General features: G+C 45.0%; 1 protein-coding gene across 4 annotated transcripts in view; it reads left to right on the plus strand.

Annotated features, from left to right (window-relative positions):
- The first annotated feature begins 3,324 nt into the window (after positions 1-3,324).
- The window catches only part of LOC147623716 (TSL-kinase interacting protein 1-like), a 102,236-nt gene continuing 83,858 nt past the window's right edge, over positions 3,325-21,702 (plus strand). For all 4 annotated transcript variants that reach the window (XM_086820325.1, XM_086820329.1, XM_086820326.1 and 1 more), the window contains exon 1: positions 3,325-3,735. In XM_086820325.1, coding sequence (XP_086676451.1) covers positions 3,579-3,735 — 157 coding nt within the window. In that variant the 5' untranslated portion in view covers positions 3,325-3,578. The remainder of the gene's footprint in view (positions 3,736-21,702) is intronic.

Consider the following 21,702-nt stretch of genomic DNA (forward strand, 5'->3'; position numbering starts at 1 on the left):
GATAATTTACAGGTAGTATCTCATGTAGTGTTTCAAGTCATCATTTATGATTTGTCCCTCTTGTTTAGAAAAAGTGGCAGCCAATCATTAAAAGGTCAATCTAACATTTTCTTTCCACGTCTCATGTCGCATTTACAATTTCCCTATTGTTGAGAAAGGCAATAAGTTATACTAAAGACAATAATTGTTCTCAAGTAAGGGAGAAAACGATGTCTTATCGTGTATAATCTGGTGGACATACATAGATCATGCCATTTTTTATGCAGTTATATTTTATTTTAGAAAATGAAAACTTTATCATGCGGTGGGTTATTGCAATAACCTTAAAACTCTTTTAAAACTATAGTTAAGCATGTTTATTTCAAATACTAGTTCTCTAGTTTTGAAACATCTCATTTACTATAAAAAGCACGAGTTTACTCTCCATTTTTCTTAGGTCTTAAACAAAAACTTCCCTTTATGGGTTTTACTATTCTCAATGAAAGAATATAAATGCAAGATTTAAAAAAAGATTCCCTTATCTATCATTCAAAGTAGTTAAAGAAAATTCATGCTTGCTTAGAGCCGAGAAACTTACCGTATGTCGTTATTTGTGCATGGCAAACATACAAGACGGTTGTCAAAATACTGCAAGTCAAATGGCCCGAGTGGTAATAACATCAATCTCAATTCAATTGAGTTATAGTTGGAGTAAAAGGTTTAGTCTTCATACAAGAAACATGGAAATCAATAATATTTCTTCACACATGTATCACACATTTGGTTAAACAATCCCAAGTGTACAATGGATCTCGCTTCGCATTGAATTCTGGCTTTGACTTTGAAATTTACATCGGTGTTCCTACTTTTGTGAATGTGTGTCGGGCCTTGTGAATACTTACTTGCACACATGCAACATGAGTCTTAAGGTTGCTCCATGCTCCATTACACCAAGCTAAATAAAACAACAAAATGTAAGTTAAGCAATACCAACAACTAGTGGATTTGCATTCTAACTGGGCTATGCCAATACTCCATTTACAATGTATGTGTCACGTAGGCTGTAACGCCTGTGTAGGGCAGACCGGATGGCCAGACGGGGCTTTAGCGTTAACGCCTCGGCCGAAGTGCCGAGAACGTGGCCATCTGGGGTTCAGTGGGAGAGGACGCCCATGCGGAGTCATGGGCGGCCAGGCTAGTGTGGACGGCAGGCCACACTAGCCTGGCCTGCCGTCCATCTGGGGTTCAGTGGGAGAGGACGCCCATGCGGAGTCATGGGCGGCCAGGCTAGTGTGGACGGCAGGCCACACACTATATAGCCTGGGGGATGAGGGGCAATCCTCATTCTGGGAGAGGAGAGCTAGCATCACCACACTATCACTCACACACACAATTCTTAAGCAAGCATAAGAGAGTACACAAGCAAGTAAGCATTAATCACAAGAGCAAGAAAGACTCAAACTCAATTGTGAGAATTGGATTACCTCTTTTCTCATTAGTCAAAATGTCTTATATACAAGACTCATATTTATAATGCTCGGCTTCCCTGGGGCCCAAAGCTAGTCTAGGTTAATTTCTTAGTCTAAGTACTACTGGCATTACACAAGTCATAAGCTAGCTTGGGTTAATTTCCTAGTCTAAGTATATACTATCGGCATTACATAAGTTGTAAGCTCAGCTTTGACTATCTTTCGACATTATACAAGTCGTAAGCTCGAAGATTTCCCATAATCATTTACATGTTGCATGGTACAAAAAGTATGGCTCAAAAAGTGCTGCTGTATGTTCGGAGTAATGTTAGCCAATGTGATTTAACAACATATCTTGATGACAATGTGTAATTTTACATATGACAATTTGTTATCAAATGCCATACGAGATTGCACTCCTTGCACATTTTATCAAAGAGTTTGTTGAATGTATTGACTACCTTGCCCATGGCAACATGTGGCCAGTGCATGCACATCAAAGGTGCACGTAGCTTAACGACAATGTGTAATTAACGACAATGTGTAATTACATCTGACAACTTGCAAGAAGTAGGATGATGGAGAAAGGAGACAATGTGTAATTACATCTGACAACTTGCAAGAAGTAGGATGATGGAGAAAGGAGACAAGAAAAATGATGACGGAGAAAGGAGACAGGAGGGGGTGGGATTGAATATCTTCTGTAAGACCACCTCTTGCACACATAGGGATAAGAGAGTTTCCATAACCAAATAAGTCGTGTAAGTGGGAGACACATGCCTGCAATCATGGCCTTGCTTGTGTGTGCTTACCCAAGAAATAAGATGATGGAGAACGGAGACACGAGGGGGTGGGATTGGCTATCTTCTGTAAGACCACCCTTGTACATTTAGGCATAGGAGAGTTTCCATAACCAAATAAGTCATTAGGTGGGAGGCGTATGCCTACAATCATGGCCTTGCTTGTGTGTGCTTACCCAAGCACACACAAGCACTCCTCACCTCTCTCTCCTACATGTTCTCGAGGTTTGTAATTCTGGTTGTTAGACATTTATTACCAATGTGCTTTAAACAATGTACATGTCACCATCCCAATGATTGCATATACGAGGTTATCATTAGAGCTACGAGGTTTACCACCGCCTCCATACCTTATTCTAACTATCTATATTTGTGCTAGACATTGTGATGCCATCTCCAATATATGAGGTACCTTTTGTCAACCTCTGACACTAACCCTGTGTGTATGAGAGAGAGAGAGAGAGAGAGAGAGAGAGAGCGATGTGTGCCCTTGCTTCTCCCGTAGGTGGCCTTCTCGTTCTGCATGCTTTTTTACGGTTTTTCCAAATCCTTTGCGTAGCTGCTCTCTCTTATGTAGGTACCACATTGCCATGCCTTAACAACTAGTCTCGTCACCTCTCTATGGCCTTCTTTAAGACAAACATGTGGGGTGGTAAGGGTTGTTGCCACCTCATCTACCTTTGTTACCCATTTACTTCACCGCCCTCTTGACCCTAGGGGCGTTGTCACTCACCTTTGCTACCATTCCATCAATTGCTCCATCCGCCTTTGTGCCAACAACTCATGGCCTTCTCTGTAGTCACGTAAGATCCATCCTAAGTAGGAAGTGTGACAGCTTTTCCCCACACAAATGTGTAACTATGGCGCTTGTGTAAAACACAATCCTTGTGCGCGGATCTAGTTTGATCTACGTGAGTGAAGGCCCCTCCTCACCTGGTACTGCTACTACAAGTAGATTTTTTTAAAAAACCTACCTCACAAGTCAGAACAAAAATACAATTATTTAATAGTTTGCCCTTCTCTCTCTTCCACTAATTATGCACGTCATCATCAGTATCTGAAAACTGTGTGAATTCAAGGCCGACTTTATAATCAATCTTCATGATTACTTGTGAATTAAATTTGGAAAGTCTATGGTGAACAATGGGGCAAGTTGCAAAAGAGGGAGCGGAATTTCGAAACAGACCAAGATGTCATCACCAGGTGCCAACTGCCTAATCGCAGGTTCATAAAGTATCTTCGGTCTGCGGATGTACACGAAGAGCAGATCCCGTTCTCGCAGTTCCGGATATGGCAGGAGGGAGCTAGGGTTTTCCAGCCAAGAAACGCCATGCTGAGCGCTGCAGCTCAGGAGTCGTCGTCTTCGGCGGTCACCTCGCCAACTACACCACCACCGCCAGCGGCGGCGGCGGCAGCAGCAGCAGCAGCAGCAGCAGCAACAACAACAACTGCTCCTGAGTCTGTTGATGAAAAAGGGATTCCTACAGGTAGGCCGTTCCTGTTGTGGATGCTATAAGACTTGATGCCTCTGAACCGTTTGTTCAGGATTTCTGCTTGTTTTTTTTTTGTTTTTTTCTCCCCTACGGCTAATGTGGCCTCCTTTTATTTACTACTCTTTAGAGCCGCATCCCCGGTCCTTGCTTGTTGGCAGGCTGGGCTGTTATCGCTCGGGCTAGAGCATGTCAGTCAGTTTGTTTTTTCTCCCCTCTTAAAATTACGGCTAATGTGGCTTACTACTCTTTAGAGCCGCATCCTCTTGCTGGCAGGCTGGGTTGTTGTCGCTCGGGCTAGAGCATGTCGGTCAGATTTTCTGGTTGTTGCTTTAATACTCATCTCATTGTATCCTAAGATGGTGTAGAAAGGTTTACAGGGAAGAATTCTGATGGTTTTATTACTAAATATGTTTTACATCATCTGTTACTGCGCAATAGAGTTGAGCAAAGCATTTTGCTTGCTTAAAGGCTTGCTGCAACATGCTGGATTATGTGTGGCATGCATCCAGTATATTCCCTTAATGAGCTGGCCGACAGACTCTTGAGTCCTCCACAAGGTCTTCCTGCCCATACCAGCAACACAAGCTCCAAAATCTGGTTCTAATCTTGTTCTTTATCTTGTTGCCCTTCAAGGATTAGTCTTGGGATTAGCATGTACATGTGCATGCAAATCTCGACCCACAGTTTAGGAGGATGGCTGGAAGACATTGTTTCATTCAGAGTTCACGTCTCACATGAGCAATTGGCAGTTTACATTTTAGTGCTGACAAGGTGAGGACAAAATGCTATCCTCAAAAGTGGACACAAGGTGGTTGCACAATGCTCAAGGCAGTTGGCATCTTGGATGCGATTGGATTGGATCTTTTTCTGTATTGAGAGGATACTTTGTATGGACACTGTACAAGTGAGGACAGCCGTAGTTTTTGTGGGGGAGAATGTGAGACACCTACAAGTTGGTGGTGGACAACTTTTGTGGGTTGGATTTGGGGTCGATTTAGCAGCCCATAGGTGTACAAAAGTGCCCAAGCAAGGCACCCATAGATTGGACACTCTTTGGGCACAATATTCAAGCATTTGGAATGATTTTTGATATTATTTTTCAAGGTAAAAAGAGCTGGCCGATCCGAATTCGACCTGGCATGTTTTTCCTATAAGAAGTGGGTTTGGATTCTGATTTGTTCTTCTCTTTTGGAGCTCACAAGTCAGAAACGCACTGAAGGCTCAAGATGATCTGCAGACTACAGCAAATGCTTCGCTTAGTAGTTGTTCTTAAGAGCAGTGTTTGGGGATGAGATCAAGAGCCACTTTGAGTATTATTTTGTACTTAGGGAAGCAGTTGTAACCTTTTCTTAAGAGAAGTGTTTGGGGCTGAGATCAAGAGATCACTTTCGAGTATCATTTTGTACTTAGGGAAGATTCAGTTGTAACCTTTTCTTGTGTATATATAAATATAAATATAAATATATATATATGTATGTATGGTAGGTTCAGGCCTGCTTGCATTTGTGATTCCACTGCTCACTTAGGACTTAGGAAATATCAAGACTATCAGCCCCATGTTGGGGGCTGAAGATGGGCCATTCTGATTCCTAGTACAAGCTTGTGTGTGACCCCTGATCACCAAGTTGCCCAATACATACATTTGCATGAAATCATATAAAGAATCCAAACCAACAATCGGTCATAGATGTAGTTGTTGCAGCTTTCTTCTATCCTCCTAGTGGTTGAATAGGGTCAATAACTTGTGCCCTAGCTACCCATATGCCAAAGGGTGTATCCTTTTTCTTCCCCTTCCTTTCTCATAAACCTTGGAATTCATGCTTACAATGTGATGGTATATATGTACAAACAACCATGAACTTTTACCCTCTTCCCTCCCTCAATTCTCGCTGCTGATGTGGGGTTTCTGTTTCCATTTTTATGCCGTAGGAATTCCTGTTTCCGTTCGCAATTTTCGTTTCTGTTTCCCAATTTCACTTAACTATGTTCTAAAAACAGGCTGGCCAGTCCCGTGAAGCTTACAGGTGGCCTCCAAACAAGTCTATCAACATCATATGGTTCCCCGGTGGTTGTAAGTACAACCGTTTCATATGCAAACATTGTAGATCTTTTGAAGAGCAACAAGCTCATCATCATTGCTGTACTTGTACATCATTAGTACCTTTTTAGGGATTATTTGTCGTATGCCGTGACCCCATTGTGAGCCCTAGTCTAGGGACATGTCAGGCACTAGCTACATAGGTCTTTTCAAGCCTTAGGTGCGTGTGTCTGTCACTTAACCCACTTGTAGAATAGTGCATGTAGGTCATCCTAGCATTGGAACATAACAAGCATATAGAAGCATGTATGCATAGGCTTGCCTTATGGCCAGCCTTAAGGCCTTGCACATGGGCAGCCCATGGCCCACCAAAGGGGGCCAACCACGGGCCACCAAAAGCCACCAAAGGGGCAAGCACTTGAGCCTTGGCATGGGGGCCAACCAGTCAGCCAGCCCCAGCAGCCTGTTGGCCAGTAGACTGCTATTTGTAGCAAGTTGTGAGCATATATAAACATGTCGACAGCAACATAAGAAAACCGGCCAGCATATAGGTGATCTTATATGAGGTTCCTACAGTCCCTTGCATAAATCATCTCATTCTCTCATATTTTCAGCAATGATCAAGAGTAGCAACATGTGTGCTTGTGTTCTAGACTTGTGCATACATATCTTCAGCAAAGCGCTTCATTGTGCTTGAGTCCAAGGCATCCCCAAGTCCTCTTCAACATTCAGCCTTCTGTCTTGCATATTCGTCAGCTGATCTGATCTGGGTGTGCATAATGCTTTCCGAAGTGTCTTCAAAATTGTCTTCAGTCCACTTGGTGGTTCAGCCGATGTTTGGTCTACTTGGTCCTTGCGTTTGGCATTTTCAGTTAACTGTCATCAGTAAGTTTTTTGTATTGTAAAGAAGTTCTTCAAAGTAATAAAGCAAATACCCTTGCTTGCGGAAGGGGGCCAATAAGTGGGTAGTTGGGATCCAATCTGGTGTCGACTCTACGTATCCTGTTGCATGCTACATTGGTATCAAAGCTTCTATTTATGACCTAGCTTGGCTACCTAAAGTGAGGGCATTTCGTGGATGGTAAAACTAAGGTTGATAAAAACCACCTAGCCATCCACCATGTCTGGAGAAACTGAAGTGAGGGCATTTCGTGGATGGTAAAACTGAGGTTGATAAAAACCACCTAGCCATCCACCATGTCTGGAGATGAAGAAGCTTCAAAGAAGACACCACCGTAGAAGAAAGTGTCTAAGAAGACACCACTGCACAAGAAAGTGCACAAGAAAGTGTCCAAGAGGACACCACCAAAGAAGAAACACTTCCACAAAGCACTTAAGACTTTCAAGGCTGATGGAGCAATACAAACTACTAAAGCTATAACTTCAACATGCAAAAGAGACAGAAAAGCCTAAAGAGTAGTCTAAAGAAGCACGATCCCACATAATTTGAACACATGCTTCTTCTAGTGGAGCAGCAAAGATGTTGGGAACTTGCTGATTAACAGAAGATCGAGAAAGCCAAATGCAAGGTTGAAGAAGATCGGCGCAGATAGAACTCGCGGCTTTGGAGTATCAACACAAGCTCGATTGGGAAGCTGTGCAATTCAAGCATCAGTTGACATTGGCAACCTTACATGTCAGTCCGATAGGCGGCACTTTCCATATTGGCATGTGGTCCGAGTTCCTCCACTACCCCATCCGCCAGTGTCATGTGTGCTCAACCAAACTTCAGTAAGTATGATGGTAAGTGTGATCATTCTGTAGCCAGTCAGATTGTACATCAATTTGTTGCATATTTTCCATTAGCTAAGATTGTAGATACTGATGATAAAGTCCATCTGGCGCCTCCGTATCTCATTGGGGAAGCTGTTACTTGGTGGCAACATTGGTTGGATCTTCATACAGATCCAGCCACTGCCACGACGCATTACATATGGGATACCTTTGTGTCTGACCTCAAAGCAAGATTTCTTCCACCCCAGTATATGACCAATCTCGAGGATGCGTTTTACAAACTCTCCTAGAATGGGTCTCTAGTGTTGACCTATTTCAACAAGTTCATAACCATGGCACAACAATTCGGGAAGTCGGAAGAGGAGAAGTTTTCTCAAGGGGTTGGATACGAACATCCGGTATTCTATACATAATTTTGAGCCTCAATCATATGATCGGGCTCTGACTCTGGCTTAGAATAATCAGGAGAGGATGCTGAACAGAGGCAAACCTAAACAAGCCCCAAACCCCAACATAGCATCACCAATCATCGTCCTAGCGGGGTAAGGGAACATTGAACATCAAAGACACTAAGGACAATAAGGAGTCTTAGAGCAGCTCAAGCCGTGAGAAAAACATAGAAGCAAAACCTAAGAAGGTGTTTGAGGAGAAGGCCAAAGAGGGCATTACTGGAGGTCATCTCGTGCCAGAAGAGCAAAAGTGGTACCAGGCAAAGAACCGATGTTTCTTCTACCATTAAGTGGGCCATGGTAAGTAGGATTGTACCAAGTGGTAGCCTGAGAAAGCCACCAAGGCGTCGTCCTTTGCAATGGCCACCGTCAAAGCTAAACCTACCTCCCACCCTTGAGGGCATTACTGGAGGTCATCTCGTGCCAAAAGAGCAAAAGTGGTACCAGGCAAAGAACTGATGTTTCTTCTACCATCAAGTGGGCCATGGTAAGCAGGATTGTACCAAGTGGTAGCCTGAGAAAGCCACCAAGGCGTCGTCCTTTGCAATGGCCACCGTCAAAGCTAAACCTACCTCCCACCCTTGATTTCGAATGCCATTCAGCTCTGATCCGTGCCAATGGTAGAGCGAAGGGATAGCAGTTCATTGTCCTTTTCGACATGGGCAGCTCTAAGGATGCCATCCCTCCATAGTTGGCTGCTATCAACAATCTGCTGTTCAAACATCAACACCTTTAGAGCAACGGTTGGCAGGTCTCCTTCCATGGTTCCAAGAGATCATGTTGAGGAATGACCTCCTGCCCAAGCTCCCACCCATTCGTCCTGGGGATCATTGATATTCCATCCACATCGACAAGCTATCCGACCTCTTGGTAGCGCTCACAGATGTGCTTAAGTGTGTCAAGACCCGTAGGCGGCGCTCACAAATTTGCTCAAGGCTGTCAAGATCCGTAGGCAGCGCATTCACATGACTTTGTGTGCATTGTAGGCTTTCAAGAACCTCAAGGTTGCTTTAGTAGTAGAGGCCCCTTGTTTAGCACTTGCCTCGTGGGATGATCCATTCCAAGGAATCACCGATCCAAGTAACATCGCCATTGGAGCTCTGCGACAACAGAACGGTCATCCAATTGCTTACATGTCTCGTAAGTTGATTCTTGTAGTGAGGAATTACTGGGTCAATGATTCGGAACTCCTTGCCGTGGTTCAAGCCCTGAAGCATTGGGAAACATTTTCTATATGGGTGCGATTCTGAGGTTTGCACTGATCATTATACTTTGCTGGCTTTAGATGATGCCAAGCGTGCAATGGAGTGAGTGGTAGCACCGATGGAGCTAGGTCTTCTAGCAATTCGGTGGCATGTTTGTGTGAGGGCAAAAGGATGAAAGGACTGGATGTACGAGAGATCAGAGTAAAACAACACAGCATGAAATATGTGAGTGAGTCTATATATAATGGTGAGTGAACATATGTACAAGAGCCCTCTGATGTGAGGTAACTTTGAGTAGAAAGACCAGTGCAGAAGCAGAGATGATGTTGGAGTTGAAGCACGGTCGATGACGAAGGCTCGCGTCAATGTGAGGCAAAGCAATCCGAGAAGTGGTCGGTGTTGAAGGCTCACGTCGGTGGATGTAGAGGCACTCCAAGGTGGTAGTGGTAGCGGAAGATGAGGTGATGGAGGCTCTAGTGACAAGGGTGTTGCGGTACCTGAGTTGGTAGATGAAGAGTAGAGAGGGCTGCCGTCCTGAGTGGTGTAGTGGTGCAAGCTCTGATGACAAGGGTGCTGCAAGACCTGAAGGGTGTAGGCTCTGGTGACAAGGGTGGCGTACCTGAAGGGTGCAGGCTCTGGTGACAAGGGTGCTGCGTGTCATGTGCATCACAGATGCCATGGACATTTCCAGGGCTAGATCCAGAAGAGGCAAGCAGAAAAAGACTATGAACTAGTAGAGCCAGGTGTAGCATCTGAGGTGAGCATGGAGCAGGACAAGTGGGGTCATGGAGGGAAGCAGTCGGCTGAAGCACATGAACCCAGGCTAGGGCTGTCGGCTGCAAGGAAAGGAGGATGTTGGCTGTCGGCTGACGTCAGCAGGAATGGTGGGCAGCATGCGCATCAAAGACAAGGACCAGCAGCAGTCGGACAGGGCTAAAAGGGATTATTTGGACATGGAACTGGCCGACCAGCAGTCGGCCAGCATAAAGTGTCAAAAATCCCATATAAAAAGGGCTCCTTGCTCCATGTTTAAGTCATTCCACCCACTAGGGGTGAGAGTCAGTAGGATCCTAGTCTAGGGCAAGGATTTTAGGTGTGTTATCACCTTTTCAAGGAGGCAGCCAAGGGCTGCAAAGATATGTACCTTTTTGTACCATAGTATATACTGAAATTCCAGCACTTCTCACTCTCTCTCTACCTGCGTTTTTGCATCAGATGGTGCGTTTTTTGCATCAGAAGGTTTTCAAGAGTGTTTAGGGCTGAAAGAAGACTACCCAGAGCTTCCGCGCGTTACATTGGTATCAGAGCATCAGGCTCAGCCAAGCTGAACACTGATTCAGTCCCAGATGATGGTGTACAGGTCCAAGGTACAGGAAAGTACACGGATTCGAAGCCCAAGGCGAGGAGCACAGAAGCGGGAAGAACTCCCAGGAGGTTTGTTGGTGGTGTTCCACAGTGCCAGATGGGGATGGCAGTTCTGTGAGCCAGATAGGTTCTAAGGGAACGGTCCCAAGGGAGGTTGATCCTCCAAGGGTGATGTGAGAGTGCCAGACTCAGTTCCAGGAACGAAGACCAAGACGGTGTTCAGAGTCAGGGCAGGAATGGATTGTGGACTAGAGGAAGACCAGATGCATAGATCTTCATCAGAGACAGAGTGGTTTGGAGAACAGATCGGGTTTTCAGGGAAAAAGGTTTGCCAGGGATGGATGATGACAGAGGGACTTCGGGACAGGATTGGGATGATGACAGTCATCCAAGAGCAGGTTGGATTCCCGTCATCAAGTTTAGCAGAGGGGGATGTCATGTGCATCACAGATGCCATGGACATTTCCAGGGCTAGATCCAGAAGAGGCAAGCAGAAAAAGACTATGAACCAGTAGAGCCAGGTGTAGCATCTGAGGTGAGCATGGAGCAGGACAAGTGGGGTCATGGAGGGAAGCAGTCGGCTGAAGCACATGAACCCAAGCTAGGGCTGTCGGCTGCAAGGAAAGGAGGATGTTGGCTGTCGGCTGACGTCAGCAGGAATGGTGGGCAGCATGCGCATCAAAGACAAGGACCAGCAGCAGTCGGACAGGGCTAAAAGGGATTATTTGGACATGGAACTGGCCGACCAGCAGTCGGCCAGCATAAAGTGTCAAAAATCCCATATAAAAAGGGCTCCTTGCTCCATGTTTAAGTCATTCCACCCACTAGGGGTGAGAGTCAGTAGGATCCTAGTCTAGGGCAAGGATTTTAGGTGTGTTATCACCTTTTCAAGGAGGCAGCCAAGGGCTGCAAAGATATGTACCTTTTTGTACCATAGTATATACTGAAATTCCAGCACTTCTCACTCTCTCTCTACCTGCGTTTTTGCATCAGATGGTGCGTTTTTTGCATCAGAAGGTTTTCAAGAGTGTTTAGGGCTGAAAGAAGACTACCCAGAGCTTCCGCGCGTTACACTGCGTATCTGAGGGGTGGTGAGGAGCAGAGAGGGCTGCCGTCCTGAGTGGTGCAAGCTCTGGTGACAAGGGTGTTGCGTACCTGCAGGGTGTCGATGGTGAAGATAAGCAGAGAGAGGGATGCCATCCCGATGGTGTGATGTAGCGGAGAGTGGGCTGCTGTCCCGATGGTGAGAGCCGAGGAAAAAACACTGAAGTGCTCCATGTAGCAGTGAGGGCTGCTGTCCCATAAGCTGTGGCAAAACGCTGATGATATGCCGATGTAAACGCTGATGTGTGCTGATGATATGTTGATGTAAGCGCTGATGATATGCTGATGTAAACGCTGATGTAAGCGCTGATGTACTGAATGTAGCAGAGAGGGCTGCTGTCCCACAGTGTGGCCTGTAGTAGAGAGTGGGCTGTTGTCACAAGATGTGGCCAGATGATAAAACGCTGAGGTGCTGTCCTGTCAGGCGACGATAATGAAGCAATGTGGTGTAGAGCCAGGCAGAAGCAGCAGCAGCAGATGGTACCGGATATGGTCAAGAAGTGGTACACAGTTATACTGTGGGGAACTGCTGGTCGGCCAGTAGAAAAGACACAAAAATACTAAATAAAACCAATAAATGTCCAGAAAATTCCCTTTTTAGGGCTGGCCAAAAAGCTGTTTTCACACACCCCCTCTCAGGCCAAAAAGGGAAACGTGAGAGAAGATGATGGATGCTAGGATCCTACACTGACACATTGGCTGGCAGAAGGAATGTATCCCCCTCTGGAAACAAAATCTGATAAAGTCAGAGAGGGCGATTGTGATGGCAAAGGTGGTGTAGATAGGTTGATCGTCTCCCAAAGTAAGATCTTGAATAGGACTCTCCACTGAGTAAGAAGTCCCATTCCTTGTGTGGTCCAGATCAGAGTTTGGAGAATCAACGTCTGGTGAGAAAAATTGGTCCTCTGGAAATGCGGGTAAACGATCCATGCTGTGTGCTCTCGAGGTCTTGAATCCCTTTGCTCACGATAGCTCTAATATCATGTGAGGGCAAAAGGACGAAAGGACCAGATGTACGAGAGATCAAAGCAAAACAACACAGCATGAAATATGTTAGTGAGTCTATATATAATGGTGAGTGAACATATGTACAAGAGCCCTCTGATGTGAGGTAACTTTGAGTAGAAAGACCAGTGTAGAAGGAGAGATGATGTTGGAGCTGAAGCATGGTCGGTGACAAAGGCTCGCGTCGATGTGAGGCAAAGCACTCCGAGAAGTGGTCGGTGTCGAAGGCTCGCGTCGGTGGATGCAGAGGTACTCCGAGGTGGTAGTGGCAGCGGAAGATGAGGTGATGCAGGCTCTGGTGACAAGGGTGCTGCGGTACCTGAGGTGGTAGATGAAGAGCAAAGAGGGCTGCCGTCCGGAGTGGTGTAGTGGTGCAAGCTCTGATGACAAGGGTGCTGCAAGACCTGAAGGGTGCAGGCTGTGGTGACAAGGGTGTTGCGTACCTGAAGGGTGTAGGCTCTGGTGACAAGGGTGCTGCGTACCTGAGGGGTGGTGAAGAGTAGAGAGGGCTGCCGTCCCGAGTGGTGTAAGCTTTGGTGACAAGGGTGCTACGTACCTGAAGGGTGTCGATGGTGAAGATAAGCAGAGAGTTGGCTGCTGTCCCGATGGTGAGAGCTGAGGAAAAAACGTTGAAGTGCTCTATGTAGCAGAGAGGGCTGCTGTCCCATAAGCTGTGGCAAAACGCTGATGATATGCTGATGTAAACGCTGATGATGTGCTGATGATATGCTGATGTAAGCGCTGATGTACTGAATGTAGCAGAGAGGGCTGCTGTCCCATGGTGTGGCCTGTAGTAGAGAGTGGGCTGTTGTCCCGAGATGTGGCCAGATGATAAAACGCTGAGGTGCTGTCCTGTCAGGCGATGATGATGAAGCAATGTGGTGTAGAGCCCGGTAGAAGCAGCAGCAGCAACAACAGCAGATGGTACCGGATATCGTCAAGAAGTGGTACACAGTGGGGGTGAATGATGAGGCAAAGCTATATATACTGTGGGGAACTGCTGGTCGGCCAGCAGAAAAGACACAAAAATACGAAATAAAACCAATAAATGTCCAAAAAATCCCCTTTTTAGGGCTGGACAAAAAGCTGTTTTCACACAGATTGTGTATCTTCCAAGCAATTCCAACCGAGTTGCCGATGCATTAAGTAGGAAAGGAACTGTTTCCTATGTCCAATCCACACGGATGGAGCTCGTTAGTACATAAGTAGACGAGATGAAGCACAAGTACGCGGATTCCAATGAATTCGATACTTAGTGGGGACAAGCATTGAACGCCAAGGACCATGCCATTTCTTGGTACAGGATGGTTGGCTTTTCTATAAAAGTCGACTTTGTGTCTTGAAGCAGTTTAGGGCAACTATTCTCCATGACGCACATGATGCCATCATTGGTGGACATTAGGAGCATGAAGTCAACGTTGGAGAAAATTGAGAGGCAATTCTACTGGCCCAAGATGAGGTTGGACGTGTTCACATATGTCCAACATTGTCCAATTTGTCAAAAGGTGAAAGTGTCGCATGGGAAGCAAGGGAGTTTGTTACAACCATTGCTAATTCCCGATGGCCCTTTCCAAGATATCTCTATGGATTTTGTGACAAATTTGCCTCCTAGTCCAGGTAACCGCAACACGCAGTGTTTGATGGTTGTTGATCGTTTTAGCAAGTTCGTTATGCTTATTCCTTGCAAGGCTAATGTTATTGTCGAAGATGTTGCAAAGCTGTTTATCTGGCATTAGTACCCAATTGGTGGCATACCTAGGACCATTGTAATAGATCGTGATACCATGTTTACCAGTCATTTTTGGAGGGCATTGTTTGATAATTTTGGTACTAAGTTGATTTTTTCTAGTGCAATTCACCCACAGATAGGCAGACATAGGTTTGCATTCAATTGGTGTTTGACGTGTTGAAGTATTATGTCCATGATCAGCAAGGTAAGTGGAGACAATTTTTGCCTTTGGTCTGGTCAAGTTGTTTTGAATGACCATTTTTCTTGAGCTATTGGCAATTTGGCATAACTCCATATGAGGCGGCGTTTGGAAGACTTCCTTAGTCAAGGCATTATCTTCAATGTCTGACGCTAACCGATTGATGGAGTCTTACCAAGAGATTTTGGAGTTTGTGAAAGACAGGTTGGCCAAAGCACATGAGGCCTATTCTTGTCAGGCCAACAAGGATAGAAGGGATGTGAAATTCTTAGAAGGGGATCGGGTATATCTCAGGATTATGAAACAAAGGTTGAAACGAGTGGGCAAGTGATGTCCAAAGAAGTTGTTTCAGAGTTTCAGACCTTTTCCCATTTTGAAGAAGATCCATGAGGTGTCCATGAAGTTGAAGTTACCTTCCAATTGGACCATGCATGATGTGTTTCATGTCGTTTGGTTGAAGCACTATGTGAGACCTCCCCCGCACAGATGTCCAAGATGAACTGGAACTTGATATCGTTGGTGAAGCCAAAGTAAAGCCATAGAATTGACCTACTGTATAGCCAACTCCATAGGTGTGCATTTGGCAGAGGATATGGTACAGAAGGAGAGTTATATCATGGTTGTTTCGGACACGGTCTTGATAGGAATATTTTTAGACATTATTTATGACGAGTGTTAAGATATCTAATAGTTATGAGGTTCTCAAAGAGGGAAGGTATTTTTTAAATCTACCCAAGGTACGAGGAATTACCCAATCCTTATAGGATAGGTAATTTGATTCGCCTACGACAATTGTCTTTGTGATGTCGGATTATCTGATTCCTTGGGAGTTGGATTGAGGGATTGATGTGTTCCTCATGACTTTGGTTCGAGTTGGTCCGTCATTAGGAACAGTGATTGTAGATTTAGTCAGTTCCTATGGCAGAGTAATGAGTGGAAAGAGCAGGCATGGTGAACCACATTATGGAGTTAGTTGTCAAGTTATCAGATGTAGTTTGAGTTTTCATTGTTTATTTTCAAGAGTGGGAATAGCTTAGGAGGGGAGGTCCAGTCTTTCATGTTAGTAGTCATGTGAGTAGACTGAAAGAGATGCTAGAAGTTGAGGATAGCATTGTGACTCCTCAGGAGCTTGTTGAGGTTAAGGACTTGTCTTATGTTCCATACGAACCGGAAACGGTGATTGATTTCAAGGAAAGGCAATTTAGAAATAAGTTGATTCCTAAGTATTAAATTAAGTGGAAAGATGGGACAGAGGAGGACTTGACTTGGGATACAGTTGCTAGTTTATAGCATAGGTTTCCCAGTTTTCTTTCTTAGACATATTTTGTTTCCAAGAGTAGAAACATCTGAGGAGGAGAAGTTTGTTACATACGTAGTGCTAATCGTCGAGATTAGTGACCTAATCCGGTAGGGTTAGGAGAGCCCTGGGATTAGGAGAAAGAAGGCTAATACTAGCGGCTAAGGTTATTATTAATAAATCCATGTGTACTAGCTATTTATAACATGATGGTTATTTATAGCAACAATGGACACTATATAAGTGAAACATGGGTTATTATTGTCATAACCTCACTATTGGTCAGAGTTCGACCAAGACTCCGGCCATGCATGTGGCAGAGCATAGATCGGCATGCCTAAAGCCTCTATGGGATAGATTGGCATAGATTTGTGGGAGTTAGACTTTAGAGTCCCTGGCTTGGGGATGGTTCGAAGCATAGAACCTCTGGTTGGGAGGTGGGCTAGCTTGCACCCCTCTTAGGGGGTTTGTACTAATCACTTGTTTGGGGGAAAGTGAATATTTGGGTTCTCTTCATTGCACCTGGGTTAATGGGGAATATTGTGCTTCCTTGCCCCACCAAACCCTTATCTCATTGCCTAGGGTTGAAATCCGTCGCCTGGTCCTTGATCACTTGATTTTTCAGCAAGGGTGGTCATACGTGTATCGTATCTGTCATGGCTATTGAGCCAGATGACTTGGAGGATTTGGTGGCAGGTAGACATCGCATTTTGGACAAGCATGGACACTTGTTCAGTATCGATTTGCTCGAGGAGTTACCTCCATTAGCCCGAGGACCATTAAACCTAAACCTAAGACCGGTGTCCTAGGTAGAGCTCGGTCCACCTCTACATTCTAGAGGGTGGTATGGATTGGCACTGCTTTATGTGTGGGACTTGCACACTTGACCAAGACCATGTACGAGACTTGTACCCCTGACCTTGGACGCTTAGAGTGGAACCTTGGCTGACTCGTCCGGGACTAGGGCTCACAATGGACCAGTTTACACTCCATGCCTTGCACTTGCTTGTAAAGATATGTCGCATCCAAGTGTGGGATGCATGTGACATCCCCTTCTGTTAACTTGACGGAAGCCGCAAAGCGTCCAAATAGTCCATCAATAATGCTAGATAATCTTCAAAGAAGTTCTTGCCAAGCCACACCGCTTCATGTGTCCCTCAATCTTGAAACTTCATGAGGAACTGCCTTTCTTTTCACCCGAGCCGTGCTTAAAACGATGTAAGAGGATTTGTACTAGAACCATAACTTCAGCTTTGTCCACTATGTTTGGTTCCTGTTCATCCTGGACATCGGAGAGAGGAGGTCCAATATAAGGCTTCAACCAACTCACATGGAACAGATCATGCATGGTCCAATTGGGAGGTAGCTTCAGCTTCATGGAAACCTCATTGATCGTCTTTAGAATGGGAATGTCACATGCACCCTGCACTGGAGTGCTATGTGACACACTGGCTCTACGTGCAACATTCATACAGTAGGATTTACCTTTTTAGGAATATTTGTCATATGCCGTGACCTCATTGTGAGCACGAGCTACGTAGGTCAGTCTCCATAGCCATAGAGAGTAGTCCTCTTACCCACTTGGAGAATTCATCAACTAGATGCATGTAGTAGTCAACCATAGCTTAGGTCTTCCATTAGAAGCATGTATAGAGCATGTAGAGGATAGATGCATGCCATAACATTCATACAGTAGGATTTACCTTTTTAGGAATATGTCATATGCCGTGACCTCATTGTGAGCCCTAGTCTGGGACATGTCAGGCACGAGCTACGTAGGTCAGTCTCCATAGCCATAGAGAGTCCTCTTACCCACTTGGAGAATTCATCAGCTAGATGCATGTAGTAGTCAACCATAGCCGAGGTCTTGCATTAGAAGCATGTAGAGGCTAGATGCATGCCATAACATTCATACAGTAGGATTTACCTTTTTAGGAATATTTGTCATATGCCATGACCTCATTATGAGCCCCAGTCTGGGACATGTCAGGCACGAGCTACGTAGGTCAGTCTCCATAGCCATAGAGAGTCCTCTCACCCACTTGGAGAATTCATGAGCTAGATGCATGTAGTAGTCAAACATAGGTAAGGTCTTGCATTAGAAGCATGTATAGAGCATGTAGAGGCTAGATGCATGCCTATGGGCCAGCCAAAGGCTAGCCCATGGCCATGGCATCAGTAGGCAGCCTGTTTAGGGACTGTTGACAGCCCTAGAGAGCACTTAGAACTGCCTACAGCATAAAGTGCATAATATGCAGCATGTTTAGGGACTGTTGACAGCCCTAGAGAGCACTTAGAACTGCCTACAGCATAAAGTGCATAATATGCAGCATGCCTAGTCTATGTAATGGGCTAAGGCTCAGTCGGCCAGCATCAGGGCCTCCAACAAGCAGTCGGCCAGCATAAAATGCACATACATCAGCAAGTCGTGGACAGGATTGTAGTCGGCCAGCATAGTGTGGGCAGCAGCGTAGACTTGTGCTAGCATTTAATGCTATTTTTAGCATTTTATTGTCCATATAAAACAGGCCGACAGGCTGTAACTGGCGGACCAGCAGCATGTATCCATATATAAGCAAGCACCTTGTTTTCAGCGTAAATCATCATTCATCCCAAGCAGTGCTCTCAAGCAGTTTAGTGTGCCTAAAGCCTCTGGCTTCTTGGGCATACCTTCAGCATTCAGCACCTCAGTGTGCTACAGCCCCAAGGCCTCCGCGAAGAGATTCTTCAGCATTCAGCTAGCATATGTGCATCTCTCGGTTTTGGGCTTGCATAATGGTAATTGAAGAGCTATTCAAAGGAGCTTGGACAACATCTGGTTCAGCCTTTGTTCAGTCTACTTCATCCTTGCATTTGGCAGTCCTCAGTCATCATTCATATTCATTGTACAAAGCTCTCCAAAGAAATATGAGCAAATACTCCTGCTTGCAGAAGGGGCCCTTCAATGGGTAATTGGGACCCAATACTGTGTCGACTATCTATCTTCTCTCTCTCTCTTCTCTTCTCTCTCAAAGTGGAATTGCATAAACTCACGGGTATAAAGAAGGCTTTGTTGCGCATTACGAGACAATCAACCCATTGCATGCTACATTGGTTATCAGAGCTACAAGTTGTAACCTAGCTTGGCTACCCCAAAGTGAGAGCTTTCCGTGGTAAAACCGTGGTCAAGAAAAAACCACCCAAGCCTCCACAATGTCAGGACTTAGTAGAGACATCGTCAAAAAGCTACAAAGAAGATATTGATGGAGAGATCTACAAGGAAGACACAACCACTACAGAAACGTTTCCGCAAAGCAATGAAAACTTCATCAGATCACTCTTGGAGCTAAATAGATTGCTAAAGCAACAAATAGAGGACAAAGAAGAAGAAGCGGTCAAAGAAAAAAAAGCTAAGGAGTAGGTTGAAAAAACCAAAGAAGCGGTAGAAAAGCCAAAAGAGCTCTCAAAATTGGAAAAGTTATTTCTTCTCATGGAGCAGAAAACGCAAGGAGGAGATAGGGCAGAAAACGCAAGGCAAAGATGTGACGGCGGGCAGATTTGCAGAGCTTGGAGCAGCTTGGATCTAAGCGAATGATACCATGAAGGAGATAGCACAGGCAGAAGCATCAATAGTAAACATATGAGAGAGTGCAAAGGAGATTGAGAGAGTTGGACAAGATTACCTTTTATAACAGCAGAGTAAAGCTTTACAATGGCAATGAACAACAACTGAGTGTTGAACTATGTGCAAGGGAAATGGATGAATGAGTGAATAATTGGGAACTCCTTATATAGTGTGTAGGGACCTGGCCGACTACCTCTAGGGTTGGCCGACTGGCCTTGGACAAAATAAATAGGAGAAAATAGATAAAATACCAAATAAATAGTAGATCCCCAAAACACGGAGATGCACAAATTCTAACACAAAGCTGAGCATATGGTTAAAATAAATCTTGCACAAGTGTTCAAGCATTATGGAATGTCGAAGTCCATTGTGGAAGATAGAGATCCCAAGAATACAAGTCTCTTTTGGCGGGCCTTATTTGATAACATGGGCACCAAATTAGACTTCTCAGCAGCTTATCACCCTTAAACGGATGGGCAAAGTGAGGCTGCAAATTCAGCCGTGTTGGATCTCTTGAAATGTTATGTGACAGATTAAAAGTCTTCTTGGGAGAAGTACTTACCGCTTGTGGAATTTTCATACAACAGCACGGCGCATACATCTATAGGAAAGGCCCCGTACAAAGGATCAGATATTTGCAGCTACGAGACTTGGATATTGCTTTTGCTTAGGTGCGGACAACCATTGCAAGGTCACAAGACAAGCATAAAAAGGCTGTCGACAAGCATAGAAGGCAATTGGATGTTAAAGAGAATGATTGGGTATTAATGAAATTTGAGAAAGCAAGACTTGCAAAGAGGCCTCGCAAAGAGGGTGCATATCCTAAGCTTGCAACCAAGTACTATGTGCCTTTTTGAGTGATTGAGAAGATCAATGAAGTGGCTTTTAGATTGGCATTGCCTAGTCATTGGCACATACACAATGCTTTTCATGTGAGTCTCCTTTGCAAGTATGTAGGGCCGGAGCCCAGTGAAACGGTCATTGACGATCCACCAGAAGTGGATAAGCTTGAGGAGATCTTATAGCAAGAGCAGATTGTGTATCACAAGGAACGCATGCTTGCTGTATGCAAAGTTGTCAGGCGTTACCTTGTGAAGTTTAAGAACTATCTTCCCATTGATGCTAAATGGGTAGATGAAGAGTTCTTCAGAGATTGGATGCATGTGCTTCAGACATATTTGGATGCTTTTCAGTTGCAGACAACTGTTTAGAAGCCCGGGGGGGAGGGGGGGGGGATGTCACCATTTGGCCACCCAAATGGTCCACCCATGGTTTCTCATCATGTATATACATTGGATTGGTGTCCATGACAGTTGTATATGCTGGGGATTGATGCCACTGATGTGATACTGTGGACTTGGCTTTCCGTTGGGACTTGTGCCTCTGTGTACATGCTCGGAAATGCCTAGTGGATTGGTGTTTTATTGGGTCTGGTACCTCGTGTACTTGCCTGGAGCACGTCTATTTTGTTATAGTCTTGTCACATGCACTCTGCACTCGGTGCATGGTGACAAGATGGCTCATCATCAGTAGTGCAGCAGTTGTAGAGTATTAGAACCTAGTAGGATGATATTTGTCGTACGCCGTGAGCCCATTGTACATCCTCAGTCCAGGATAAGTCAGGCACGAGCTACGTAGGTCATTCCTCAGCCTTAGCGGGTCAGTCAGTCAGTCAAGTCCCTTAACCCACTTGGAGAGAATCATTCATGCATGTAGAATCAGTAGAAGCCTTAGGGTTTGCATCAGAAAGCACTCTGCATCCTGCATAATATGCATTCATATGCCTGTGCATCATTTAGAACATCCCAGAAGCCTTAGGGAATTTACTAGGATTTATCTGGTATTTTTTTCATATTTTATAGTATTTATTTAGCATTTATTGTCATTTATAAATATAAACTTTATTAAATGACCAGCCAACTTGACCAACCTCTAGTTAGTATAAATAGGCTTGCATAGGGCTTAGTTTCTCATTCAGTCTTCAGTGTGCTAAGAGCTTTCCTCCTCAGCCCTAGGAGTTCCCTTGCCTTCAGCACTAGACTAGTCTCATCCAGCCCTTGGAGTGCTTGAGTTTGCTTCAGCCAACCTTGGTTCTCCAACGCATGCATCTTCAGCAGTCCTACAGCCATAAGCGCATCAGATCAGCCCCAAATCAGCATAAGATACCTGCGTTTTCTGCATGTGAACAGCCGCCTGCTTTCAGCATCTATTCAGGCCAGTATTCAGCTTGCG

The sequence above is a fragment of the Cibotium barometz genome, chromosome 26, assembly GCF_041138505.1.
Source record: "Cibotium barometz isolate CiBa-2024 chromosome 26, ASM4113850v1, whole genome shotgun sequence".
Lineage (NCBI taxonomy): Eukaryota > Viridiplantae > Streptophyta > Polypodiopsida > Cyatheales > Cibotiaceae > Cibotium > Cibotium barometz.